A 27,156-nucleotide genomic window follows, 5' to 3' on the forward strand; every position below is an offset into this window, starting at 1 on the left:
TATATATGTTTTGATCATCACATATCTAGATACACCAAACATACCGATCGTCAGCATAATAGAGTAGTCCTTACATAGAGCTAACAACAGCTCGACAAAATACCTTCAAGATGTCATCCCGACTACCAACTTTATCGACACCAGGAAGAACGTCAACACCAACATCAACTGGAATACCTACACCTACAGGACGAAGACCTAGATCATCACTTGGACCTGGACATGTATCCACTTCATCCACTTCTGACGAAGTTATGGATAAAGCATTACAAGAAGCATTGAAATTCAGACCACCAAGTAGCTTACGGAATGGCAACAGTGGTGATGTTGGTAGTCCAGCATCACCTTCTTTATTAGGTGTATCAACTTCAGGATCAGGATCTAATTTATCTGCACCTCGTACACCTGGCATAAGACCTAAAACACCTGCTGGAGTAGGTTTGGGCTATGGTCAAAATACACCTTCAGCAGCGGCATCATCAAGAAGTGTTTCAAGAACTGGAATTGGTAGACCATCTTTATCTGGAACAACATCAGGAGCTAATCCATTTACACCCAGAAGAACTTCAATGGCCTCTTCAACCACATCAACCACACCTTTTGCGAGTTCAAGTCGAAGACCAGAGTCAAGAGCTTCAAATGCACACGATACGACAAAATGGACTCCAACTGTAGGTGAAAAAGTTAGAATCAATTCAATGGGTTATGAAGGTACTTTACGGTTTTTAGGTCCGACTTCATTCAAAGAAGGCGTTTGGGCAGGTGTAGAATTAGAAGGTGGATTTGCAGGTAAAGGTAAAAATGACGGTACAGTTGATGGGTAAGTAAACGGATTTCTCATTCTTCATGGTCCTGCTCTTTCTGTACACACTTCTGAACAAACTGCTCCTGATGTACAAAAGCTAACTGTTGTACCCTTTTTAGCAACTCATACTTTACCTGTCCACCATTATGTGGTATCTTTGTAATAGCTACAAAACTCTCACCACCAACGGCTGGGCCATCTCGACCTTCTTCTGTAGCTTCGTCTCATCGTTCTCTTGCCTCTTCATCCGCCTCATTCTCCCTTCATGGTCGAGCGACACCATCAGGTCGAGCTACACCTTCATTTGATCGGACATTACGAGAATCAACCACAACACCTGGAAGGACCGCAAGGACTGTATCTTCTTCAGTTCGACGTACTACCTTACTAAATGACGATGATGAACCATTACCGACAAGAACAGCTTTAGGAACTAGTACAAGCGCTAATAAAATAACGGCTGGATCTAGAGCGAGTAGATATGTTGGAATGACAGCTAAACAACTTGATTCTGCAAGAGCCGGAACTCTTAACGCTTCTGTAAAAGGTTTAGGAGCAAGTACGACAACTACACCTAAACCATCTAGGATATCCATGGGTGGAGCAGGTGGAGCAGGTATAACACCAGCTAGAACAGGTAGACAAAGTATAGGGGGAGCAAGTCTAGTAACACCCAGACCTAATAGAGCAGGAGGTCCTAGAGCAAGTAATATACATCATATACATGATATGCCACCACCACCTAGTCCAAGTAATATAAATAAATTAATGGCTGAAAAACAAATTGAATCGTATGAAGAAGAAATAAGAGAGTTGAAAAGAAGAAATGCAGAATTAGAAGAAGATATAAAACAAGTTGCTGAAGCCGCTTCAGATTTAACACAATTAGAAGATTTACAAAATCAAATAACAGAATCGAGAGAAGAAGCCAATTCATTAAGATCACAACTAGCTGATGCCAATGACGCATCAAAATTAGCTGAAGAATTACAATTAGCAAATACATCAACACAAGAAGAATTAAAAGAGAAAGAAAAAGAATTAAACGATTTGAAGAAAGAGATCAAATTGATCATGGAAAGAAATGAAGCTGAATTATCTGCCGGTATGGAATCCAAAAAACAAGAAGTTAAAAAAATGATTGAAAGAGCTGAAAATGCTGAAATTGAAGCTGCTGAGATGAAAGCTTTAGTTGATGAGTTGACTAATGCAGGACAGGTGGGTCATTTTGCGTTTGATCTACATTTGTGACATGTGCAGAGGACATGCAAACTAATGATAAATTCTATATTTCTACAGCAAATGATATCATTAAACGAGACCAAACAATATGAACTGGAAGAGAAATTAAGGGAATTGGAAGATCGAAATCGAGTTTTAGATGATAAATTATCTAAAGCAAGAGAAGAAAAAGAACAATTATTGTTAAATAGTAGTAATACAAATGATAATTCAAATGGTGGTGGTGGTGAGAATAGGAAAGATGCAGAAACGGCAGCAGAAATTGATAATGAAACTTTAAATTTACAAGTTAAACATCAACAAAATAAAATATCAATTTTAGAAGAAGAATTAGATGATTTAAGAACACAATTAGAAAATGAATCTGAATCATTTAAATTAAAATTAAGTAAATTTAAAGATTCTGAATTTTTACAAAAAGATAATATACAAAATCTAAAAAATGATATTAAATCATTAAATCAACAAATCGTTTCATCAAAATCAAGAATATTAGAATTGGAAACTGCTTTAAAAGAAAATCAATTGACTTTGGAAAATGAAAGATCTGAAATTGAGTCATTAAGAGGTGAAGCTAGTGTGAGTATTTTTTTTTTTTCACATACTATCATCTCCACTATCTTTGCTAGATAGGAGATTCTCCGTTCTTTTTTTATTTTTTTCAATGCTAATGATCATTTGACTTTTCAATTATACAGGAAGCCGCATCAATGCGTTCAGCTTTACAAACTGCTAATGCCACTGAAAAAGCTTTATCTACTGCTAAAGACGAGATCAAAGATCTTAAAGCCAAACTTGTCTCTGCAGGCGAAGTTGAAGATCAACTCAAAGAAACTAGAACCAAACTTGGTGAAAGTGAGATTAGAGCTGAAGGAGCAGAACACAAAGTCATTGAAATTGTTGAAAGACTTAATGACCTTGAAAGTATTAAAAGCGATTTGGAAGCTAAAATTTCTAGTTTAGAAACCGAAATCACAAGCGTAAGTTTTCCCGAACCCAAGGGTATCGCTTCTTTCCATATCCTCCATCATGTTGATGAATCCCATTTGGTATATGACAATAGCTCAAAACAGCAGCTGCTTCGTCTATTGAGAACAATTTACCACAAGAACGTAAATCAAGATTATCAACTGGATCAATGGAAGATGCAGATAAGAAAATTAGAGGTTTCCAACATATAATCCAAGAATTATCTGCTGAAAATTCTGAATTAAAAGAACAATTAGAAAGTCTAAAAGAGGAAGTTGGATTACTTAAAGAGGTAAGTCAATAATACAGATTTCATATTCATGCTTTCGTTATTACAGTATGATTGATATATATATATATGTTTCCATTATACAGGAAATTAAGTTACTTGAAGAGACTGCTGCAGATGGTCAAACTGGAAACGGAAGTGGAGTAGACCAAAAAGAATTGTTAGATGCTAAAACTACTATAAAAGAAGTAAGTTGTCATCATAGATTTTCATCAGCTTTTCTATACTCTGTTTTTTTTCGACATCCAGGAAAAATACTTGAAAGAGAGAAATTAAGCTGATCTTATCTTGTTTATGAACAATCAGCTTAATAGAGAAGTAGCAGAATTAGAATCATTGATAGAAGCCAAAATATATCGAGAAGATGAATTAGAAACTAGAGCATCCAATTTAGAACGTGAAGTTGAAAGATTACGTTCTGCTTCTTCATCATCGTCAATTACTACAAGACAAAATAAATTATCAAATGGACCAAGTGATCATTCGAATAGTTCTCATACTAGATCATCTTCAACTGCTACTGCAAATACAATAAATGATGAATTACTATTATCATCTTCAGATGATAGATGTGAATTATGTGAAGGTCCACATGATTTAGATGCTTGTCCTGTCTTCGCAGGAAATATGATGTCTATAAATAACAATAATGATAATGATGATATTTCACCAAGTGAAAAGAGGACTACAAATAAAAATAATAGAAAATGGTGTGCTGATTGTGAAGTAAGTAATAAAACTTCAAATTATCATGGATTACCAATGAAAAAGAACAAAACGTGCTAATACATGTTTTTTGATTCAATAATAGAGTTATGATCACGATACAGTAGATTGTCCAATGGCAGAAGATGTCTTCTAGATTTTTAATTGGAACGATAATGATATGATTATGTACATAATGCTAGAATGTGAAGAACATGATTTTATGTTTTCTGTCTTTTTCTTAGATTCCTTTCCGGTTGGATTTATTTATGTTGATATATAGATGAATATAATGAATAACATTTTCATCATTGCTACTGGGTCTACATGTAATTGTACTCCGTCCAGAACGGAGCGACCATACAGCACTGTAGCCATTGCTGATTCAAAATAATGCATAGAACGCATCATTGCTGATCATGAGAAGAAAATGCATCGTTTGGATCGAATAATTATACAACATTTTCTAGGGGTTTTATCAAAGTAAAATAAAAATACGATACAATATACCGATCAAAAGGATTCTTTCGAAAATTATATGAGGACAGAAAAAGATGAACGGACACGATGATGTACATATATGTAGATCCATGAAATAGCTGAAGCCAGATTAGAAGAGGTGGTCTCTCAAAAAAGGAAAATACCGAGGACCAAATGCGTTACTTAAAATGCACACTAGTATACACTATTTGACCTTGAATCCCGCTGCTTATGCTTTTCAGCTTCATCGACCAATAAGATTGAAATCAATTGAATTTTCAATAATCTCTTGAAAGATTTAGCTTGTATCTTTGATGTGTGAGAATATACAATTGCTTTACTGACTTTGGGCTTATCAACCCATAAATCTGGAGAAAGTGTCGTGTAAATCGAATTTGATTGACTCCGACAATCGGAAGAAAAAGAACTTTTTCTTTTGTACTACGTTTACAAGAAAATTCGTACCGTCTTAGCAGAGTTTGTATACAGCTTGTTTTAGTGTTGAAAATCGGAGTCGAAGTAAATGAAACGGAGGAAGAGAGCTTACCTGAGTGTTTCTCGTGGTTGCATGGTGTTGCTGGCTGATCAACCATTTCCTAACTCCTTCATCGTTTGAGTCTGAAGAGAATCTTCTGAGTTTCTGCCTTTCTTCTCTTTCTTGCTGTAACCTGCTATCGTACATAGACCAATATTCGTTCATCCAGATTTGACTTTGTCTTTCATCTCTGGGTATAATCTCGGAATATCCGCTTGATTCACTTGTTGATGAGGATGAAGAAAAACTTGTATAAGTTAGGGTTGATGAGTCAACTTTGTCATTGATGTAAGGTATTTGGAGGAAATTGAGGTGTATTTGTTGACCTTTACCAAAATCTGTTATAGGTTCTCGGTATGTCAAAGCAATTTCTGATATGTCATTAGTGATTTGGGGAATATTGGTGGTTCTCGTGGAATGCAATTTCTGGTATTGAATTGATAGTTCTTCTTTCTCAATAGTTACGATTCTTTTTTGTCTGTTTATTTGATCCAGTTGCTGTTGCTGCAGAACCTGTGTCTTTAAACGGGAAGTAAGAGTTGGGGTCGAAGCTTGATCCTGGTAATCACCACTAACTTGACGCTCATTCTCATTGTCATTTTGCTCTCCTACCTCATGCTCGAGGTGGATGCTGGAATGATTCCGAAGGAGAACAGTATGAGATACAGGTGATCTATTTATGGTAGGTGTAATAAGTAAAGTTGATATGGTTGAAGTTTCAGAGAAATCACTTTTGGAAAGATTATTACCTGTACTCGTAGTGATATTTGATATTCGAGGAAGTCGATCAACTTTATGATCATGGTTTCCAGGAATAGTAGAATAGATCGAAAGTGAATGATCAATGATTCTGACACCTTTAGATCCATCAGATTCTGGTGTAGGAGGTATAGAAGTGTCTTCGTCGACATTCTGTATTGAAAAGTGCGCATGGATTTGAGGGAATGTCAAAGCTGTTGTAGGAGGTGATCGAGAGAGAATGGGATTGAAATTCTTCATATTGCGCCGATGAAGGGGACTAGGTAGTCTGGATTCCAAAGGTGCAGAGAGTAAATAGAATTGTCTTGAGATTGATTGTGGGTGTTATGTTGTTGAAGGTGCTTGGCTGTACAGTCGCTTCAAGAAGCTGATGAACGAGGAGCTTTGGGGATGAAGAATTGATCGCTTTGTAGAGCGTTCAGAGCAAGGGAAAAGGATTGTAGAAGAGACAAGGTCGAGCTCGCTCAAGAGAAAGAGAAAGAATATGAAATGCGAATACAATATAATGAATAAAGAAGATAACAGCTGATGTTACGCGTACACTATGTCTAGTAAACAATGTGTGTACAACAATCACCAGCTGGATATGAGCATGGGAAAGGAAGGGTATATAAGGTTACGAATTATTTGATCGAGGAATGATCGGCATACTTTGATTTACTAGTGCGGTCTTTTTTCAATATATACCAGATAGATAACAATCTCGCTTAATATCAGTAGTACGTGTATTGATTGATTGATTTGATTGATTGATCGAGTTAAAAATTAAACTTTTGATCGATACAGTATGGTCGTACGAAAGGAGGGTGTTCCTTTGGGGTATCCTTTCCGGCCGGATCATTATTCATGTACCCTTCCATAGATATTTGCTATGATCTTCTATACTGTATATATCGTTTAACCTTATCGATTTGTACAGAGTACGGATATTGTACATAAGATTATATATTCTCGGTTCTTATCGAGAGTGGCGCAATCCCACAGTATTCGATTTATAAGCTGATTACAGATCATCTGAACAGTAGGTAATACAGTATGAAAGTCGCCGCAATCGTTCCAACATCAACGTTATTTAAACACCAAAAAATAAAGGCTTTAGTTCTATGTATGTAATCAAACCGCTCTTCAACCTATTCGTTTCTGCTGAACATTACTCGAGCAACAGGACCATTACAGCATTGTGCTTCACTTCAAACTCTTTGTTTACACTGTGACTTGTATATGATCCATCCAAGATAATCAAGTTTAATCTTTCTTTTTCAATCAAATCAGCCAATGATCACAACATTACTTGATCTTCACATATACCTGTCTCCTGTCTTATATTCAACAAGATGTTCAATTATACATCACCGTCATTATCACTCAAGGTCGTCAGTCGAGATTACGCTTTTTCACCTGTAAGTGAAAAAGAAGTTGAACAAGGTGATTCAACCAAAAATACATCTTCAACTATACTTTCTGAAGCATCTTCAGACAAAGAGGATCATTTGATTACTCCATCTGATTCGCCCTTACGATCTATGTCATCGTATGAAGATCTATCAATCTTGCATGATGATCAAAATAACAATGATAACGATGATGGGGTTGTCTTTACCGATGAACCTGGAGAGTATGATACTGGTAAGTGAATTTTTATGAACCAAACACAAAACGAGTAGCTAATATGCTGATTACCGGGAGCACTTCAGTAAAAGAGGATCAAGCATCACTCGAAATGGTGGCTTGTGAAAATGCTACTACAGACGCAAAGCATGAATTCCAGAACAAAGAAGATAATTTCAATTTCACACATGTTGAAAACAAGGACAATGAGGAAGTACGATTCGACGATTCAGATTGTGAATTTATCATTTGGATTACTCCCAAGAATAAGCATTAATACACATTGACTCCGTTCTGTTATTCTTTTGGAACCAAAGTGACCGGTCATTGTAGAAGACTGTGCTTGAATTGCTTATTGGATTAAGAAAAAATTCTTATCATATGCAATCAATATGACCTTCCTGCCCGTTCCGATCACAATGCTTCTTATCAAAGAGGTAATTAGGCATTGCTCATCGTCTTCCATCTTCCATATAAAAAGTATGACTGCGGGCGTTATTACGCTCTTACAGTAGATGCAGTTTTTTGTCTTTTTGGCAAGATTGATGAAATTCGCCACTTTCAGCTAGAACAAGGTTACGAATTGATTTACTTGGCGAATTGCCAATATGCAATGAGTACAGATGGATGCGTCCTTCATATGCCATATGAACCTAAATAAAGATGTACTACAAATAATTCTCAGTATCTAGAATGATGCATCCTCTAGTGGTGCTGGATTCAGGATTGGAATGTAAATAAGGTTAATCCAAATACTGTACCATCTGCGTCTATATGACTGATACTACGCTTGTTGCGTATATATACATATGCATGTACATCTGGTCTCTTCTTCTTCTTCTTCTTCTTCTTCTTCTTCAGTACAGTTATTTCTACCATACAAAGGTGAATCTTTGTCAGACAAGATCTCTTGACATAGCAACTTACTAGCAACTTACAGTAGCTAAAATCAACCATGTCGTCTCTATACAATACTTCAAGCGCCTCATCATCAATTGATTCGTTCAAATCATCTTTATCATCTTTTCCACCTTCATCACCTTCTTCTTCAGATAACTCTTCAGAAACAAACTCGGCTACAGATTTAGATTCAAGTCCGACTTCAATTCTCAAAATCAGAAAATCATGTATTCTTGATAAACATTCAAAATTATCAAATATCAACGATGTAGTACAAAGAAAAAATGTCAGATTCAGCCTTTCCCCACATCCTCCAAAAAGACAGAGGGCCTTAGAACAACATAAACATAAATATAATACTAAACCTCATGAGAGTAGTAGTAAACACATTTGTATCTGTATCAAGGAAAAAGGTTATACATACATTGGAGATTCATATACTTATTCAAATCTTATGAAAGCTAAACAAGAAGGTGAGCTCATTATCCTCTGATTTCCCAAGCGTAACGAACAAACATTATTTTCACTGATATCTTTACAATACTCTACCTGTAGATGATAAATGGTCCGGCAATTTGTCAAAGACTGATAAACCCCAAAACATGTTTTGGCAAATTGTAACAAGTGTTTTATCATTTTTCGACATCTCAAATTCAACCCACCCTGCTGAACACCCAATGTCAAGTTTAGACTTCTTATCACAGTATGATTATGGCGTCAATGGACATACGAAAAGAAAGAGGTTCTATAAGCGGTCATATAGTAGAAGATGATCTATCTATCTATCTGTGTTTTCATTCTTAATCTCGAATATAAGAGAATAATAATGGTCACGGTTATTGTATGCATGATTTATAATTATCGATTACATGAATTCCGTCCAGTCCGACCTATATCTTATGTTTAAATCAGATACTTCATCACAGACTCTACGAATGTATATGCAATGTACACGATCTATCTTTCTATCTTATTCAAACAGTGCTAAGAGACATTTCTATCCCCATCCAACTTCCCACCACCAATAACCACCTTCTTCATCAACTCTACCTTCACCTTTTCTACCTTTAACACCCTTCTTACCTTGACCTCTTGTACCTAACTTCAATCCTCTTTTTATACCTAAACCTTCACCTTTCAAATCCAAATCTACCTGTGATGTCCGTGAGGCTGCTTTTTGACGCTCAGATAATGGTTTGTACGTTGATAATGGTGGGAAATGTATATCAATTGATTCTAATTCAGGTGCAAAAGTTGGTCTTAATGGCGATAAGATGTGCTAAATAGTGTATCATGTCATTAGCATATTATACAATTAGTATAGAAATACAATCTCGTGGCTCAAAACGTTCAAGAATTGAGGGAACGGAAAAAAGGATACTTACGAAAGTACCACCATTTTCACCGTTTTCATCAGGTAATTTCAAAGTCCAACTGGCAACTTGCCTTAAGAGTTTAGCATGCGTTTCATCGTATACACAATCACTTGCTAAAACCAGATCAAATGGTTTAATCTCATTCGTTTTTGCATTTTTAATGAATTTTGACATTTCTTCATTTGTATTTTCCGTGAAATTAGATTCCATGAATAAAGGGAAAGTGGTCCAATCTAATTTAGCTATATGTATACCTTGTTCATGTTCATTGATATTATTTTGTGTGACGTTTGTATCCAACGTAGGGTTCGATGAAACATTTAGGTCCACACATATCTTTAAATTATCCAAAACTGAATCTAAGAAATCAGTAGCTACAATTAAACCTTTTTCGGTTGGTTTATTGTCATGTATTGATTTTAAATCTAATAATTTCCTACATAGAATTGATAACAATCCTGTACCTGCACCTAATTCTAGAACTCTTATACCATTTTCTTTTGAGATTAATTGATCTGAAGGTAAGAATAAACCATAATCTTGTGGATTTAAAGCTAATTTTCTACCTAATAAAATAGCTGAACCCCAAGTTTGTACACCAACTGATAAATGATCTCCCATTGGTGCATCATGTAATAAAATAGGTAATACTGGTTTTCCAGTTTTACTTTTATTTTTTTGCTTCTTGATTGACGTTGATGTTGTTGATGTTGTAGGTGATGAAGATAAATTAGTCGAAGATGTTGTAGATTGCCTTCTACGATGCTTTAAGAAAGAGGTTTTAGGTGAAGTTGGTGAAGTTGATAAAGAAGCTAAAAAAGTATTTGTTTCAGGTGATAAAGTAAGATTATTTGATGATTGTTTATTTATTGAATTTAATGTTGATAAAGCATCAGATAAACAAGGTAATAAAGGGAAAATTAAATGTCTAGTTAAAGATCCAGCTGCACTTGTTCCTGCCATCATAGCTAAAACAGCTGTAGAATCTCTTAATATAATTTCCATATCTTTTATCGTATAATCTTTTTCATTAGATTCATTATCATCATTGTGATCATCGCTATTCTCTTCAATCCAATTTTGAGTTCGTCTTATTATACCACCTAACCATTTTTCTGACCATTCCCTTTCAAATGGATCTAAATGTTCTTGATCTTGATTGTCCTGCTCTTCTTCTTCTTCTATATCGCTATCTTCTTCTTCTTCTCCATTCTCAGAGTTCATATTATTCTCTTCTTTCACAATAGATAATCCATTTAAAGTTGACTCTATGGGTACATCTAAACCTAAACCAATTTTATCCATAGTTTCAACTAAACCAGCAGAAAATCTTCTTTCCCTCTTTTTACCCCTTATATCAGATGCATTATGATTTTCATCATCTTCATCATCAAATTTATCTGTTGAAGTGAATCCACCGTGTATAGGAGGTAGGTACAATTCTTTCAAGATTGATATACGAGCTAATATGTCTGCAGGTTGTAAAGGTGATATAGTGTATTGTGAACGTGGTAAAGGCGGTAAGAAAGATGAAGGGATAAGACCTGTATTGGTCATCTTGATAAACTGCTCAGCCTGTATATTTCGACTCTTCGGTTCTCTATCACTGTTGATTCCTTTCTATTGTCATGACTTGTGTGTTTTGAGGTGTATTTGATCTTCTGTATTCACCTAAAAGCAACAAGTATACATTTACTGTTTTGAATTTCAGAAATTATGAATTGTCCAGATAGAGATCAGAGGTGATCGACGAGTGGAGGTTTCATCTCCTACTATAAAGACTATTCGCTTAAATGGGTGTAATGAATAGATATTCCCTATTCCGGCATACACTGTACACCCGCCAAACGTCGTGGAACCGGTCAATGATAACATTAAACATTGGATATTGACATTCACCTACTTCTTCGCTAACCTTCTACATATACATAAACACCTTGACACTCTTTTCTCTCATACTCCTGGAATCAGATTCAGAATGGTAAGGTTACTCAGATGCAAACAAAGTAGAATATCTTATTGACGATCCTATATCCCAAACAGGCCGACGTAAAAAGACCAACTTCCCCAGGTACACCAGGTGGATCAAGTTCCGCTTTTGCTGTTGCTAGACCTCATGGTGCCAATGCTGTAAGGTGAGTATATTACGATCTTCTTGTTTGAAAAGCGTCTAAGCTGACAATCTGCGTCGTTCTGCTTGTCTTTATTACACCATTCTGCAATTTCGATAAATCGGTACAATAACGTTTTCATCCATCCTCCATTCCTTCACCTATAATATCAATAATCAACGCGTTTGAAACTATATGAAATCTATATAATATAAAACAGACGACGTGCGCCAGCCGCTGCTCGTCCATCATCAGCTAGAGCAGCAGGTGCAGGTGGATCAAGTAATACAATGTTAAAACTTTATACAGATTCAGGTGAAGCAGGATTAAAAGTGTGAGTAATGATTTGCAGAGAAATCGGGTCGTTAGATCAGATCCATCTACATCGCTCGATAGCACCACGTCGTATGACTGAGGATTCATACAGGTTTATCCTTTGTTACTGATATCATTGTTTTTTGTTGCTATCTAGTGACCCATTCGTTGTAATCGTCTTATCACTTTCATTCATCGCATCAATCTTCTTCCTTCATATCGCTGCCAAGATAGTACGAGCTTTCACAACATAGAGTGGGTGGAACGAGTATCATTATGGAGAGGATTTGATCTATTTAGGTTTCTGAATCATGGGATTTTAAATGCATATTTGTAATTTATTGGTTTACTACGGGGTGAGCAATATCTTAGCTGTGCTGACTCAAGTGATCCACACTACTGTCCAGAGGTATAGAGGACTAACTTTACGTGGAGATACTTACGAATGTCAGACTAAGGCAAAGTAGGCTGTTCGCAAACGGAAAAAGGAAGTACAATTCACGCTGATCATATCACGTATGACGATGCAAATACTTAAAAACGACAACGGTCATATGCGTAATTTTATCACCTAAAACACATCATAAATTCGGAGTTTTCATTTATATGTTTACCACCACAGCGATCATTCTAAATACCATGAAAATACCATTTTTGAATATGAAGGCTAAGATTGAAAAGCTCATCTAGTCGACCATTGATAAGAGTCAACAACAGTAAGCTGAAAAGATCAATCAACGTTATTACAGTTTTTTCTGCACTCTACAGCTACTCAATGATACCCATACAGTTTTGCTAACGCAGGATACAGTACGAGCAATTCAAAAGCCATTTACCACATATCAGAATATTTGACCAGATCTACACAGTGTCCTACGATTAGCCACCTTGTTTACTATACTATATAGTGTTGTAATCTACTACATCAAGGAACCCATCGTGGAGCTTCATCTCCTGCCTCTGAGCCAAATAAAGTCCGATCATCTGCAGCATCACTGTCAATATCATGAGTTGAATATCTCTGAGCATCCACGAACGGGTCTCTCGATGGACTTCCAAAATTTACAACTTCTGAGAGTGCCGATGTATCTGCTAACTCAGAGTTGGATAACTTTCTGGACCATCTTAACCTAATGACACTTCTATGTGTTGGCTTATCAAGATTTAATTCACTTTGTCTATCTACATGACCGTCAATTAATTTAATTGTATTGCCAGCAAGAGAGGAAAATGCTTGGTTTTTATAAGGTTCACTTGGAACCCGTAAATTGAAAATTCCATCATCATTTTCTATTTCATCATCCAGTTTTCTAGGTTTAAAAATTGTGTTACCCATTCCATACTCATTTGAGCTGGAAGAGCAACAATACCTCTGTGGGTTACCGGAAATTGTGAATCGATTAATTCTAAATTCAAAGGAATATTGGTGGTATGTTCAGAGTCGAATTCTATAGATTTGCTTGACGATAAACGATGTAATCCAGTATTCATTTCATCTCTCAAATTAGTGTTCGTCCAGATTGACTTTGCGTCCCAATGTCGTGATTGAGAACTTTCTCGATTTCCATTAAAACGTCTTGAAGAGGAAGGGGAATTAGTATGATGGGCAATTCTGGTGAGGACTGGTATATCCATAAATTGGTCTCTTTCAACAAGGATTCTCATTTGGTTTTTGATGGAATCATTCGAGTTCCCTAATCTGTTATCATCAGCAGTATAAATCTCTGATCCACCATTGACACTAAAATCCTTGTAATGCTTCATTATATGTTGAGAATTCGATTCTGAAGATGAATGAGGTAGCTTCGTAGTCAAGTAATCATTCAAAAAAGTAATCTCTTGAGGATCAACTCTAGGTTGCGGCTGAACAACAGGATAATTATGTAAGGTTGCACTTCCACCTATTGGTGAGATTGAATAAATCCTGATTGCTCCAAAGGGTACATCTTTGAATTCAACACCATGTAGCTGTTCGATGATGTGATCTTCATCAGCCTGTCTTGTTGGATATTTAATCTGGCTAAAGGGACGCCAATCAACTGAAACTATACTATCGAGTTCATGGCATTTACCGGTGTAAGGTTTTGATCTGGTGTTCCAGCTTGAGCTCAAGGTTGATGGTAATCTAATTTGAGATTGTGAAGACATGGGAATTGATTGTGTGGCGTTCAGGTGATGTCACTCAAGTGTATTGTAGTACGTGTAAACGAGGGAAAATAGTTATTCACTATCGAGGGATTATATACAGTACCTTCATCGTTAATCTCCTGGTCAGACCATAGGGACAGTTGTTATCTTATGGTTTAAAGACGATGAAAGGATTATTTGTAGAAAAAAGAAAATGCTTCTCATGCTTAGAAGGCTTTTATGACGAAATGAACGTCATTATCAGAATCATCCTGGGTTTCTAACAATAAACACCTTCTCGTGATGGAGAACTTCGCAACATGCTCCTTTTGAGTCAACAGAACTTGAAGACCATCTGAACGCACCTCTTTTGGCAGTCGATGCCCATGACGAAGAACTCCTTTATCTTAGTAACAAAGTGTCTTGAATAGTCGCGAAATTCTTTTTAAGCAGATACGTAGGAATTGAAGACTACTTGGTTCTATGTGGCGATATTTTCTCACGGCGATCCTTTATCATGTGGCACTATCACGATAAGTAATCCGGAATTGGATCTGCTTGTATACTACTAGTTCTGCGAACGGGTATGTCATACAATAATAACAGAATGAAATTGTCTTCGCTGAATACTGAATGATAATCTTGCTCTAATCAAGTGTGAGCTCACCAGAAATCGAAAACTTTCAGATAATGCATCACACTATACATTACTGTGTATCAGGATAGCTCTGATCTACGTTGCGAGTCGGAGCAAGTTGGGGATAAATGGCAATGTATAGTGCTTATCTACATGCTTGCATTTCCTTCGATGGATGATGATGTATCCTTTGAGGAAACTCCTTCTTGTTCGTCCTCTTTATCAGGTAAAAGCTCCCACCAGGTGAGCTCACCTGACCAATCAGTAGGTTGATCACTTTGTAAACCTGGAAATCCACCTTCATTTTGTGATTTAGTCGTCATAGCTAAATATCTACTATCATCGCCTTTCGCTGAATATAGAATTGGAATTTTTTGAGCGATCTTGACTGAAATATCTTCGTTACTATCGTTGTTGGCGTTAAGTGACAAGCCCAATTTTGAGGTTTGAGTTTCGAAAGAACCACCTTTTCTTTTTCCAACCAACATACTTCTTTTGGTATCACGATCAATGCCGTGTGAATTGATCTCTGAGCGTCCATCATCTTTTGATTTGAACACAATTAGTTGTTCTTCGCTCTGGGTTGTTAATCCTTTATCAGTAATAAATCCTTGCCACTTTTCCGATTGGGTAGAATCTGTAGCAGAAAGAACGTTTGTCCATCGTCTCATTAAATTCATCTTTCCATTTTCATCTTGAAGATCATTCTTGAGTTCAAAAAAAGCTTTCTTATCTTCATCACTTGTGCCATCAGCTACATCAAATTCAAAGAAAGAATAATTGTGAGGACCACCTGAAGGTTTTCCATTCGTTTCTGTAGTGTCTCGATACGTGGTATTGAGCTTAACAGTGTGTTGTTTGACCTTTCTACCAGCTAATGATGAGGCCGATGAGGAAACGGAGTATTCGCTTGGAGACATGTTGTGAGACGAAATACGCTGACTAATAAGTTGATGGTAAGCGAAAACTAATCCAAATGATATTGTAGGTGAAGAAGAGTGATTAGAATTTATGATGTATAAGTGGCAAGAGAATGTGACTGACCTGTATATACTGTATATATACATGTCTACGGTAATGGTCAAGCTACAGTACGTAAGTCGATCTCAAAGGTGAGCTCGAAGGGGGTCCCCTCGTATGACGCGCTGAGCTTTCCATTGTTTCATTGTACCTCCATTACATCATACAGTAGTCAACGTTTGTGAAGGTGGAGTAGTGTGAGACAAAGGTTGACTATTGTGAGAGAAGGCCCAAGGGAGGAAAAATCGAATGTGGGTCAGGCCTATGCCTGAAGATACAAGGTCTATAGGGAGCGCAAGGAGGGCCACATCGCTCAAACGTTCAAGATGTCATGGTGGCAAAAGTAGTGGAATGTCAAGTGTCTCGAATCGTACTGTATATGTGCCTATGTATTTCAACGTAATTAACCTAACGCTCATGGTATGCATATCAAAAAGCGTGTGTAACGCCTAGTAATCAGTAAGAGATCCAATCGTCACAATGACAAAACTGTTTCTCGTCTATTCATTAGTCCAACCTCAGATGAAGAGGAGGCTTTCTAATAATCTGAGGAAATTTGGTACCAACTAAGTACAACTTGCCAATCTGCTGGATTAAGAGATTCTGGAAGAAGTGAATCGCATGTGGTGATGGCAAGTATTTCACGGGCACCTTCGGCACGGGCACCTTCGGTCTCCAAAGCATTATTATTGTCCAAACGGTAACCAAGTACGTGAAATGTAACATCAATTGATATTTCTCCATTCGAAGAAGCTATACGTTTATCTAAACCTAGCCTGTTTACGTGATATGCACTCAAATTGGTTCTTCTAGTCTCTGGATTGTCGGAATCTTGGATGTCTTGCCCTAGTTCACGTAATTGTGTTGTTAATTCATCATCAAGTTTCGATTGACCAATCAATACTTCATTGCCATCATCACGATCATTTTCTTCATCTTCAATTGAATTAAATAGTAATATATGTGGCAGGTCTTTAGTATACTTATCAAATAAGTCATTTTCATCGATATAAGCTTCCTATTTCTCAAATTTACTTGAGCCTGAGCTTAATAAGCTTGAATTCGGTTCATTCATTCTAGATGGTCTAATTATGCATGTTGGGTGATATTTGAAAATATCATTACTACCTTCCACATAATGTGATCCCTCTTTAAATTTTTCTAATGATCTGGTGTCAGCTTCTGTTAAATCACTTCCTCTTATAGGTACAATGGGGTTAAAACTGAATCTTTGATAACCAGCTGGCTGACATTTTATATTGACAAGAGCGGAAAACTTCTGAGCTATCTCCCCTGAATAATTGAGAGAATCTGATGAGATCGATGGAGTATCTGGCGTAACCATTACTGATGCAGATTCTCAATGAGACAAATGAATGATACAAGTTTTTATGTTGTGTATGAAATGAAATTGGATATGGAATTTGGAAAAAATTAGTCAATCCTGAATGTATTTTATATATGTATACTCACGAAATTAACATGCAGTGTCTTATACAGAATCATCATCATCTGAATATCCTTTTAAGCAAATTTAGTCTTCGAATCATTGATCTTCCTTAGTCAACATGACAACGTTCAATAATGACGGTGAGTTTCCCATAATGACCCCAACAAGTACTTTCTCATTGACTCGGCTTCGTGCTGTGCTATCCTTGAAAAACCGTTCTTTCAGATGTTCACATGATTCTCTATGACAGCTCTTGCAAATAATATGTCGAGGTATCTGGTGCTTCTGGTTAGCCGAGCTCTTGGCACCCTAGGTGAGAAGACGAGAACGCAGGTATAATGTATGGTTCTAAATAACTGTTTTATCTTACTGGAGTACAGCTTCAATTTTGCTTGTCTTGATATTGCCACCCAGACAACCTTTAAGCTTTCTACTTGCCCACGGTGTTCAGGAACGAACAAGAATAATAGGATGAACGCATTGATCTACTTAAAATGAGATGACGAAACATCTAGTGTACAGTAAGTAAGTTGAGTGTTTCAGGATTGTTATCGAAATTATTTTATTATATTGTTGTTACAGTCTAAGGTGGTTGATGCTTTTTTTTATACTTCAAACATTCTCTGATTTCTTTGTTCTTCTTTGACATATCCCTGAAAGTATCAAAGCTCAAGATTACTCCAACCTAGTCAACCGACCTAGAGCATATAAATACTTCAACTTGAATCACCTTTCTATATAACTTGTATTCACCCTTCACTAGCCATTCCTTACTTCCCTCCTCACACAACAATCAAAATGGATGATGATATGGATGATTACTCATCAAGTGGATCTTTTGGATCATACGGATCACCATATTATTCATATTATCATAGACAAGCAACTCCACCAACCGCTGAACGTGTTCCCCCTGTGACTAGTTATGATATAAAGTTTGTAGAAGGTATTGGATCGAGTAGAGGGAAATGTATGTGAGTGCTATATATCAGATGAATTTTGATATAGTCTCAGCTATCTAATTTCAGAAGAGCACTAGCTGACATTATCTGAACAGAGACCTAGCGTTCATTTTAGATTGTACAGGATCAATGCAGAAATATATCAACTCAGTGAGAGATCATATAACGGGAATATGTGATATGATCAGAGGTGAAGAAGGCCTGAATGGTCCTGAGGATGTTAGGGTCGGTGTGAGTTAGCTATCCCTCTGTCTGTCACCCCGGACGGTCGAAATAGCTGATATCCGCAATACCACTTAGATCGTAAATTATCGTGATCATCCTCCACAGGATAACACATATGTATATAAGACTCATCCATTCACATCGGATATACCAAAAGTACAAGAATACTTGAAGGGTCTAACAGGTTAGCTGATGGTTTATACTCGCCCCTTCGATGTTCTTGGCTGACACACATACGTAATACAGCTTCCGGAGGTGGTGATGGTCCTGAAGCTGTCACCGCTGGTATGGCAGCTACATTGACTGATTTAGAATGGAGACAAGAGGCAGCGAAGATGGTCGTCTTGGTGGCTGATGCTCCTCCTCACGGTGAGCTAGTTGGTGGGCTCTTGACTGACAAGCCAAATAGCTGATGCTCTCCATCAATAGGTATCGGTGAAAGCGGTGATCGTAAGTTAGGAGTTAGAGGGCTAGGTTAGCCTGGAAAAGAAATGCTAATAATCCGATCGATAGAAATCAAGGGTGGTGATCCTGATGGTACGTCAGCTTTCAAGCAGAATATCGCTTCCTGTAGCTGACAGGTTTACACAGGTCATGATCCGCTTGTGATCGCTCGAACTATGGCTCAGAACGGTATTACCTTTGTGAGTTGCTACCTAGCTTTCAATGTAATATTTACTGACAGATTGCTATAGTTCATGGTAGCATGTGAAGATACACTGTCAGGATACAGTGTAAGTCAATATACCCCTTTCATGCAATGTTGGTGTTTACTTACAAGCCGTTTAGCGTGCTGTTGATTTCTTCCAAGCAATATGCAACATGACTTCCGGAGTCATGCTTCCCCTTACAACTGCCGATCTGTTAGCAACTACGATCGTCGGAAGTGTGTTAGAGAATATGGATATGGAGAGATTGATAGCGGGTAAGCTGACCCTTTTATGCGTTCCTGCCAGAGCTTACTTCTCTTTTATTCAGAAATTGGTGTTGAAGTTGCACAAAGAATCAGGCAGAAGGGTGAAACCATGGAATCGGTTGAAGAAGTCGCACAGTAAGCTTTCTCTGCAGAGACGTCATTCAGTCCCTGTAAATAAGCTGACATTCGACTTTAGAGAATTGCATGAACGATTATTGTTGCGAAACGAACAGACTAAACAGGTCCATTTACCTGATGTTTACGCTCCTCATGATAATGCTAAAAAGAATGTTTCAACTTGGATGAATGCTACTTATATTGGTGATGTAGTCGGTGATATACTTAATGTGAGTTGGACAATGCTTAAGATGCATATCCCTTGCATGGACGCTAACTCAACGATCTAATGTAATTAGGTTCCAGGTAAAAGGTTAACAGAGAAATTCAGACGGCAAAACTATTCAGCTGGATTTGGATATGTCCCTGGAGGAAGATTACCCCCACGTAAAAAATCTATACCTACACCTTCTAGTCCTGAAGTACCACCTACACCACAATCTCTGACTGCTACATCGCCTACAAGTCCACCTAGAAAGATTATAAGTGATTTTAAAGCATTTGGATCACCTGACAATAGTAATAGTAAAACACCTTCTGTGTTTGGTGCACCTATGTTAGCTACTGGACCGGGTGGCGGAATGTTCGGTAATGCAGGTAAAACACCTTTGGTTAATGGTGGTATGAGAGGATCATACAACGATGATGACGATGATGAGGAAGATGAAGACGATGAGGCCGGTACAAGGTTGAAAAGAGATAATATCTCACTTGACCAAGTGAGTTAGATTCTCACATCTTCCGCTTGATATGGTTTCAAAACAGGATACCTGCTGATAATCCCCTTTTTGTGTTATTAGGCAAGAAGAATCGCTACTCAAGCTGTATTCCGTGCTGGTCGATTTTAGTAGTTATCGTCTCTGTACCCTGAAAGTTGGAGATATACACACAACGGTGGCCACAGATAGAATAGTTTCTTGTACTGGAGTTATCATGATAATGAACAAACATATACAACATGTTAGTTGCCTTCTTCTTCGCGATTTGTTAGAATTACAACGTCATCGAATGCATTTTTTTATCATTGAATTTTCCTGTTCATCAACCCTTTTGAGAAGTGCTCCTCTTGCTTTTACTATATTACAGATTATGCATATATGCGTCCTTTGCTTTCGCTTTTGCGTATGTATCTACCGCTTTCTTGAATCGTCACTGAATAATGCAAATATCTAAAGAGGAAAATACGAAAAGCAGTTTTAGTCCAAGCGAGTACCAAATTTCTGCTTATTTCCTTGCATATGTAACCTGAAGGGAAATGAAAAAAAGATGTGATGATCATCAATTAGCTTTTTCTATAAATAAGCCATTCAAAGACACGATTGAACAAATGAATGTTATGGAGGATAATAGTATAAGACGATCGATGAAGACTCACTTTCATCTTAGTTTCACCATCAATTTTGAAATTATGTAAAGCATCTTTAGCTAATGTAGCAGAATTTTCATCTTGGAATTCAACGAAAGCGATATCTTTCTTAGCTGGAATTGTACGAATTTCAACTAAACCAGAATGTCTATTTTTGAGAAAGTGGAATTAGTGATCCGATATTATCTTTTATGACTTATCAAGCCAAAATGGACACTTCACTCACACTTCAAAGACTTCTCTAAGATCATCAGATGTTGTACCTTCAGGTAAATTTTGAATGAATAATACACTATTGGGTGGTAAATATTCATCAGGCATTTGTAATTTTTGTTTTTTAGTTGTTGGTGCACCTGTTTCTTCTACAGAAAGCCACAGATCAGAACGTTATTAGCATTTCTTCTACATCTTGGTTTGACCGATTTGATAAAGATGTCAAGGGTGAATGGTGATACTTACCAGCTTTAAGTTTAGCTTGGGCTTTTTGTCGTAATGGATTATTACGCCTTTTCTTTTCTGTATTCATAGGTAATTTATTAGTATTATCACACAGAAAACAATAAAGCGATATTCAAAATGAATTGCAATACACTCACTCTTCTCTTCTAATCTATGTGCTTGGTGTTCATCAAATTTCTCATCACCTTCTAATTTCTTTACTATACTATCTGATCGTCCACGTGCAAACGATATTTGCTAAAAATAAAAAAATGGAAATTGAATTAGTCAAGACAAAGACCCATATTTATATAACAGTCAATCTGCTTATTTTCCCTCCCTATCTTTGTAAACATCATTCTGAAGATGATATGATATGATATGATACGATTTGATATGATATGATAGGATATAACATCGATTAGTAGAACTTACGATAGCTTTACCATATAGGGGAAATTCAGAAACGTCCTTTTTAGCTTCATTTGCTGATTTAACATCTGGAAAACTTATAAAAGCTTGACCTCTCATTCTAACATTACGATGTGCTATAACTGGATGTAAAGGTCTATAAGGTTTGAATAATGAATATAATGTTTCTATTATGACTGTGAGGATTGAAAAGAAGAATTAGTATAAGTTGTTCTCGTGGATATCATCCCGGAGAAGACATTTGATGATCATAATATAACCGATGTTTGATCTTTCTAGATTGTATGGTATTATCGTGCTGTCTAACAGATGATCCTCAACCTTCTTCGGTGTATACAAAATATACAGAAAAAAGCCTTCTAGACGAGATAGATGTAGTATTCCCCTTGCTTTTTCTTATACGTTTTTGATAAGGGAGGGATACATAGACTTACCAGGTATTCGAACTTTTTCATTCAAATTCTGTAAATACAACGTTTCACAAGCATCTTCAGGTATTTTCTCTTCTTCTGGTTCGTCCTGTTTATTATCCCCTTCTTCCTCTTTTTTCTCGCCTTCTATTGGTGTCTGACTATCCGCACCATTTAACATTTCTATATCTCCATTTTGTTGTTGTTCTTCCTGCTTTATAGGTGATTGTTGAGATTCGATAGGTTGGGCTACTTCAGCCATTTTGATATCGGATATGTGCCAAATTGATTGACTTTTTAATCTGTACAATTGGTAGTGTCTGTTACAAAGCGATTCTTATCGACTTGATTCCCTATGTATGTAGTTATAATACTATATCTTTTGCCGGGTCGATATTGAGTTCCAAGTTAGATCAAAATGGACAGCTAAACCGAAGGGAAGCTTGTAAGTGAAGTCAAGTGAAGTCAAGTGCGGATCACCTGAATATCTTCCATTTCATTTATTCGTATTTTATCCCATTTCATTTCACCTTGTAATTATAGGGTTATCTTATCTTTGAGTCAACTTGGGAGGTTTCTTTCTACGCGTCTCTTATTTAGTTACTGGATGTTTGTAGTCATGTCTTCGCAATGAAACAAATATGCAGATATCAGCAGTGATCAGCTATCCCAGCAGTAATACATACCTCTCAAATCATCCGGATTTCATTGACTAAACAAGAAATACTTCGTTTACAGTAGGTACATCTCTATCATTTAATACTGTCAGATATTGCTATAACGCGTCGGTCTAATCCGGCGTTCAAAGCTCCAGCTGAACATGAGGAAGCTAAAATGACGACTTTGATGGGGCAGGATAGATTGAGGAGAGCGAACAGTCAACACCCATCAGTGAACACATTTTACTTTCTGTTTCCCATTTACCAAAATCATAAGTAACTATATCAATTGCAATTAACGATTTAAATCCACGAAAAACCTTCCACTACTTCTATCATAATGAGCGAAAAGGAACCCCATCATCCACTTTTAAAAGCTGAAGAGATAGACTCAGCCTTGAAAGGACATGGACACTATTTGAATAGAGAAGCTGTTAGACACAGTACTTGTATGTCCGATACGGTAGGAATGCAAAAGTCAGGTTTAGGTGTACATAAAGTCAGATTGGAACCTCATTGCGAATCTACCGTGAGTATGATGAATTACCCCCTCGGATAACGAATCATGCTATGTTTCACCTTATCAAACTGCTAACATGGACTGCTTCATTTTCATTCCATTACATAGCAAATACATTATCATCTTAACGATTCAGAATGGCTATACATCTTAAGTGGTTCAGGAATATTACAATTAATTGATTCATCTATATTAGGGAATCAAGAGGAAGAAGAAAAGAATCAAAAGAGTCATCCTAGAGAAAAAGATTCAAAAGTACCAAATGCATCTTTACCAATTGCGAATAATATTAATCGACAAGATGTAGATATTGAAGAAAGAGAAGTATCACCAGGAGATTTTATTGGATTTCAAGGTGGTACAAAAGCAGGCAAATATGCACATGGATTAAAAGCTGGTTCAAAAGGTTTAGAATATTTGATGGGTGGGACTAGAAAAGATTTTGATATTTGTTGTTATCCTGAGTAAGTCTACCTGTATTTCTGTATCTGCCCTCCAACATCTTTCAGGCGACGCTTTGGCAACGAGATAATGTACTGACGTATTCGATCACTCTATTTCGTTCATACAGATTGGGAATTAGTAATATCGCAGATAAGCTTTCAGGTCAAGAAATCATAACTAAGATTGATACGGTAGACACCAGTTCTCAGTAAATTTGACGAGCACCTCTCATTTCGTTTCATACGTTACGGAATATTCTGTCAAGCGGATTGCCCTTTGTACTTTGTACACTAAATTCAACCCATACATACGATCTTGATGCATACCATATGTCTTGATCATTCAACTGCCAATGAAACTCACAAGGAATGTCACCGTATGATTGTAGTTGACATCAGCTGTGCCTGACCGATTACCCGGCTCCGGGAACAGTTACCGTTTAAGCCACTCAAAACATTGATTGATGATGATTAGAGTTGAGTCAACCGTTACATTTCGTACAAGATCTATGCGATACATCATACTTATCAAGTACGTATAAAGTGTATATAGTGGTAGATATATCTGATAGGACCTTCATCATGTCCTTCATGTTTCGTCCGTCCCGTCTTCATTTTACAGCAACGCTCCGTAATCAACGATATCCAAAATGAGTTTCCTTAATACAGACTTCCCAAAACATCCTCACCCAGTTTTGAAAGCTGAAGAAATCGAAAAATCAATGTTTGATATGGGTCATTGGAGAAATCCTAATGCAAAGAGAAAAACAACATGTTTATCTGATAAAGGTAAATCTCCTGTCGAAAGATTGATTCGGATTAAGCTGACACAGTTGACCTGCTAAATCTTCCATCTTAGTTGGTATGGCAAATACTGGTGTTGCTGTACATAAGTCGATATTAGAGCCTAATACAGAATCAACCGTAAGTGTCTCGCGGTAGCCTGACTTTGTAGTGTTTATTATTATAGCTAATTAGCATATTGGTCGCGCTGGGTTTAGGCGAACCACTACCATTTATCTAATACAGAATGGATCTACATCTTATCTGGAACAGCTGTATTACAATTAGTTGATGCATCCTTACCTATATTGAATCCTTTTCAACCTTTTTCCGAAACCCCTTCATCTGATTCTGCCTCTTCATCCAAGAAACCAAAATTAGACAACAATGGAAGTAGTAGTACCCAATACAAGATTGAAGAAGTACCTGTATCTCAAGGTGACTTCATTGGATTTCCAGGTGGAATTGGTGCATCAAGATATGCACATAGTTTGAAATCAGGTGAAAATGGCTGTGAATATCTAGTAGGCGGCGATAGAGGTGGATCGGGCGTTGTTCATTATCCTTCGTAAGTTTTCAACGTTTTCCTTGACATCGCTTGCGTTATGTTTGCATTTTGAATTCTCCTTGGCTAATAACGGAACTTTCGTAGAGCAAACGCAGCAGATATTTGGGAAAGAGGAGCAGATGGAAGATTTACAGTCGCCGGTGCACCTCCACACAATGGATGTTAAACTGTTGAATAAAGGGTCTTCACATAAAGCACGTATATCAATAGGAGTTCAAAAAAGAAAAGAAGGTTGAAAGGACCGTATATCAAGTCCGAGACGTATTTATTAGTCATGTATGTTAGTATCTTCTTTCTGAAAGACTGAGCTCGAACCGACAAGGTACTCTCGTTCTAGGTGGAATACTACTATTATTACTGTGTGCCATGCTAATAACCTGGGTTGAAGTATTTAGTCAGTACAGCGGATGAAGCTATCAAGAAATCTTTAACTTTTTACTTCTTTTTCCTTTTTCTGAGACCAACCAATCAACATTACAATACCTGTCATCTTCCTTATAGAGTGATCATTCTATCTCAAGAATGGTTGGAGGCTCTCAAAGCTTCCAGAAAGAAGCATTTGTATGTCAAGATGCAACGCTAGATCCCAACACGAGGAATGGAATGATGAATGATGATGACACCTATTTTGGCGATCTCAATCTGGACCTCGAAATGCTCGACATACCTTGGGCCGATTATGACCTCTCAGATGGACTCCTTCTCCCTAACGATACTTCCATAAACTCGATTTCTGCTGTCGACCAGGATCCCGCAAATTTAATGTCCACCGAGATCGATCTGGGAATGTTTGGAGTCTTCGCTCAAGATGAACTGTCCCTTCAAATGGAACCTCTGGATGACCTTGTCAATGATACATTCCCTGACAATCGCGCATTCAACGAACGTTCTTCATGTATGTATGACATACAGCCTACTGATATGGTATCAAATGAAAGGATTACGGATTCATCTCACTTTCCCGTTCCAAATGACAATCTGATTTCAGATCCCTTCCAAGATATTTCTTTCACAGGAAATTGTGCATCATTCAATCAACTTACTTGTCCTGGCTTGGATCCAAATGACTATCAAAGTCATATGGTCAACACCGCAAACGAGAATGGATATCTGCCACATTCAGAAGTACAACATCAAGATTTGATCTTTGGATTCTCTCAAGATCATGGTCCCTCTCAGTATAAAGATCCTCGGTCCCACGCACAAGAAGGGACTGCAATCGAAAGCTCTAGCGTTGGTCATATAGACAATACTGATACTACAAAGCGCTATAATACCAGATACGATTGGGAAGAATATGCAACAAAATTATTTTCGGAAGCTGATCCAACGAAAGATTTACCCTGTGCATGGTGGATGAAGATATACCGACATCAAAAGAAAAACAATAGATCTATCAAACTATCTAAATTGGAACTCGATAAGCACTACGAGGCCAATACGAATGAGAATTATTCGTTGAATACAATTATAGGTGAACGTAGTCAAGATACTGGGAATAGGGTTTTAGTTAGGGAATCAATGATAAATCTTATAAGTCAATACTCGAGAAGAGTAATAAGTGAATTATCAAAAGAATTTAGTAGTGTAAGATATGACGCAGTATCAACACCTCATACCACAAGTAACTCAAAAGAAATAAACCCACCAGAGAAAAGGGAAAGAGCGGATATGAGATTATTTGAACCTAGAACAACTAAATTATTGTCTTTGGTAATGAATTCAATTTGTTTTTCACATAAACCTGAATTAGACATTTTGACTATAAGAGATCTTATCAATACCGAATTTCATACTGGCACTGATACTCATGTAGTTGAATCCGGAGCTAAAACTCTTGAAAACAAATTTGCATTAGAGGATGAGTTGTTGGAAGGTACAAGATATCTCATGATCGAAGCTTCTAAAAGCCCAAAGAAATGGGGTATCAATTACAGAACAAACAGGAGGAGGAAAAGGAAGATTTTTAAACCGATCTAATCTGTCTTT

At 37.1% G+C, this 27,156-nt stretch overlaps 14 protein-coding genes across 14 annotated transcripts; 8 read left to right on the top strand and 6 right to left on the bottom strand.

Moving 5' to 3' along the window:
* Positions 1-110: 110 nt before the first annotated feature.
* On the top strand, positions 111-4,167 carry L201_003205 (uncharacterized protein; the record flags this gene model as incomplete). Its single annotated transcript, XM_066218963.1, has 8 exons — positions 111-820; positions 925-2,023; positions 2,105-2,626; positions 2,746-3,027; positions 3,111-3,308; positions 3,392-3,493; positions 3,612-4,031; positions 4,117-4,167. The coding sequence occupies 8 exons, from the start codon at positions 111-113 to the stop codon at positions 4,165-4,167; spliced, it is 3,384 nt and encodes a 1,127-aa protein (XP_066075060.1).
* A 518-nt stretch (positions 4,168-4,685) lies between these two features.
* L201_003206 (uncharacterized protein) lies at positions 4,686-6,024 on the bottom strand (the record flags this gene model as incomplete). The annotated part of the gene is made up of 2 exons (XM_066218964.1): positions 4,686-4,931; positions 5,038-6,024. 2 exons carry the CDS (start codon positions 6,022-6,024, stop codon positions 4,686-4,688), a joined length of 1,233 nt encoding a protein of 410 aa, XP_066075061.1.
* Positions 6,025-7,118: 1,094 nt separating this feature from the next.
* On the top strand, positions 7,119-7,669 carry L201_003207 (uncharacterized protein; the record flags this gene model as incomplete). The annotated part of the gene is made up of 2 exons (XM_066218965.1): positions 7,119-7,410; positions 7,479-7,669. 2 exons carry the CDS (start codon positions 7,119-7,121, stop codon positions 7,667-7,669), a joined length of 483 nt encoding a protein of 160 aa, XP_066075062.1.
* Positions 7,670-8,347: 678 nt separating this feature from the next.
* L201_003208 (uncharacterized protein) lies at positions 8,348-9,065 on the top strand (the record flags this gene model as incomplete). The annotated part of the gene is made up of 2 exons (XM_066218966.1): positions 8,348-8,765; positions 8,848-9,065. The coding sequence occupies 2 exons, from the start codon at positions 8,348-8,350 to the stop codon at positions 9,063-9,065; spliced, it is 636 nt and encodes a 211-aa protein (XP_066075063.1).
* Positions 9,066-9,289: 224 nt separating this feature from the next.
* L201_003209 (uncharacterized protein) lies at positions 9,290-11,225 on the bottom strand (the record flags this gene model as incomplete). The annotated part of the gene is made up of 2 exons (XM_066218967.1): positions 9,290-9,571; positions 9,678-11,225. 2 exons carry the CDS (start codon positions 11,223-11,225, stop codon positions 9,290-9,292), a joined length of 1,830 nt encoding a protein of 609 aa, XP_066075064.1.
* Positions 11,226-11,646: 421 nt separating this feature from the next.
* L201_003210 (uncharacterized protein) lies at positions 11,647-12,348 on the top strand (the record flags this gene model as incomplete). Its single annotated transcript, XM_066218968.1, has 4 exons — positions 11,647-11,649; positions 11,712-11,803; positions 12,000-12,113; positions 12,252-12,348. 4 exons carry the CDS (start codon positions 11,647-11,649, stop codon positions 12,346-12,348), a joined length of 306 nt encoding a protein of 101 aa, XP_066075065.1.
* A 671-nt stretch (positions 12,349-13,019) lies between these two features.
* On the bottom strand, positions 13,020-14,242 carry L201_003211 (uncharacterized protein; the record flags this gene model as incomplete). The annotated part of the gene is made up of 2 exons (XM_066218969.1): positions 13,020-13,384; positions 13,438-14,242. 2 exons carry the CDS (start codon positions 14,240-14,242, stop codon positions 13,020-13,022), a joined length of 1,170 nt encoding a protein of 389 aa, XP_066075066.1.
* Positions 14,243-15,007: 765 nt separating this feature from the next.
* L201_003212 (uncharacterized protein) lies at positions 15,008-15,778 on the bottom strand (the record flags this gene model as incomplete). The annotated part of the gene is made up of 1 exon (XM_066218970.1): positions 15,008-15,778. One exon carries the CDS (start codon positions 15,776-15,778, stop codon positions 15,008-15,010), a length of 771 nt encoding a protein of 256 aa, XP_066075067.1.
* Positions 15,779-16,416: 638 nt separating this feature from the next.
* L201_003213 (uncharacterized protein) lies at positions 16,417-17,223 on the bottom strand (the record flags this gene model as incomplete). The annotated part of the gene is made up of 2 exons (XM_066218971.1): positions 16,417-16,850; positions 16,914-17,223. 2 exons carry the CDS (start codon positions 17,221-17,223, stop codon positions 16,417-16,419), a joined length of 744 nt encoding a protein of 247 aa, XP_066075068.1.
* Positions 17,224-18,126: 903 nt separating this feature from the next.
* L201_003214 (uncharacterized protein) lies at positions 18,127-20,396 on the top strand (the record flags this gene model as incomplete). Its single annotated transcript, XM_066218972.1, has 13 exons — positions 18,127-18,302; positions 18,386-18,521; positions 18,591-18,699; positions 18,762-18,884; positions 18,945-18,965; positions 19,029-19,052; positions 19,107-19,159; positions 19,211-19,249; positions 19,305-19,440; positions 19,494-19,566; positions 19,628-19,778; positions 19,848-20,267; positions 20,349-20,396. 13 exons carry the CDS (start codon positions 18,127-18,129, stop codon positions 20,394-20,396), a joined length of 1,509 nt encoding a protein of 502 aa, XP_066075069.1.
* A 376-nt stretch (positions 20,397-20,772) lies between these two features.
* L201_003215 (uncharacterized protein) lies at positions 20,773-22,456 on the bottom strand (the record flags this gene model as incomplete). The annotated part of the gene is made up of 7 exons (XM_066218973.1): positions 20,773-20,793; positions 20,924-21,062; positions 21,141-21,276; positions 21,374-21,430; positions 21,511-21,610; positions 21,788-21,960; positions 22,219-22,456. The coding sequence occupies 7 exons, from the start codon at positions 22,454-22,456 to the stop codon at positions 20,773-20,775; spliced, it is 864 nt and encodes a 287-aa protein (XP_066075070.1).
* A 737-nt stretch (positions 22,457-23,193) lies between these two features.
* On the top strand, positions 23,194-24,029 carry L201_003216 (uncharacterized protein; the record flags this gene model as incomplete). The annotated part of the gene is made up of 3 exons (XM_066218974.1): positions 23,194-23,382; positions 23,482-23,837; positions 23,945-24,029. 3 exons carry the CDS (start codon positions 23,194-23,196, stop codon positions 24,027-24,029), a joined length of 630 nt encoding a protein of 209 aa, XP_066075071.1.
* Positions 24,030-24,466: 437 nt separating this feature from the next.
* L201_003217 (uncharacterized protein) lies at positions 24,467-25,333 on the top strand (the record flags this gene model as incomplete). Its single annotated transcript, XM_066218975.1, has 4 exons — positions 24,467-24,605; positions 24,676-24,740; positions 24,818-25,167; positions 25,252-25,333. 4 exons carry the CDS (start codon positions 24,467-24,469, stop codon positions 25,331-25,333), a joined length of 636 nt encoding a protein of 211 aa, XP_066075072.1.
* A 488-nt stretch (positions 25,334-25,821) lies between these two features.
* Positions 25,822-27,147, top strand: L201_003218 (uncharacterized protein; the record flags this gene model as incomplete). The annotated part of the gene is made up of 1 exon (XM_066218976.1): positions 25,822-27,147. One exon carries the CDS (start codon positions 25,822-25,824, stop codon positions 27,145-27,147), a length of 1,326 nt encoding a protein of 441 aa, XP_066075073.1.
* Between the last annotated feature and the right edge of the window lie 9 nt (positions 27,148-27,156).

The sequence above is a fragment of the Kwoniella dendrophila genome, chromosome 4, assembly GCF_036810415.1.
Source record: "Kwoniella dendrophila CBS 6074 chromosome 4, complete sequence".
In the NCBI taxonomy this organism is placed as follows: Eukaryota; Fungi; Basidiomycota; class Tremellomycetes; order Tremellales; family Cryptococcaceae; genus Kwoniella; species Kwoniella dendrophila.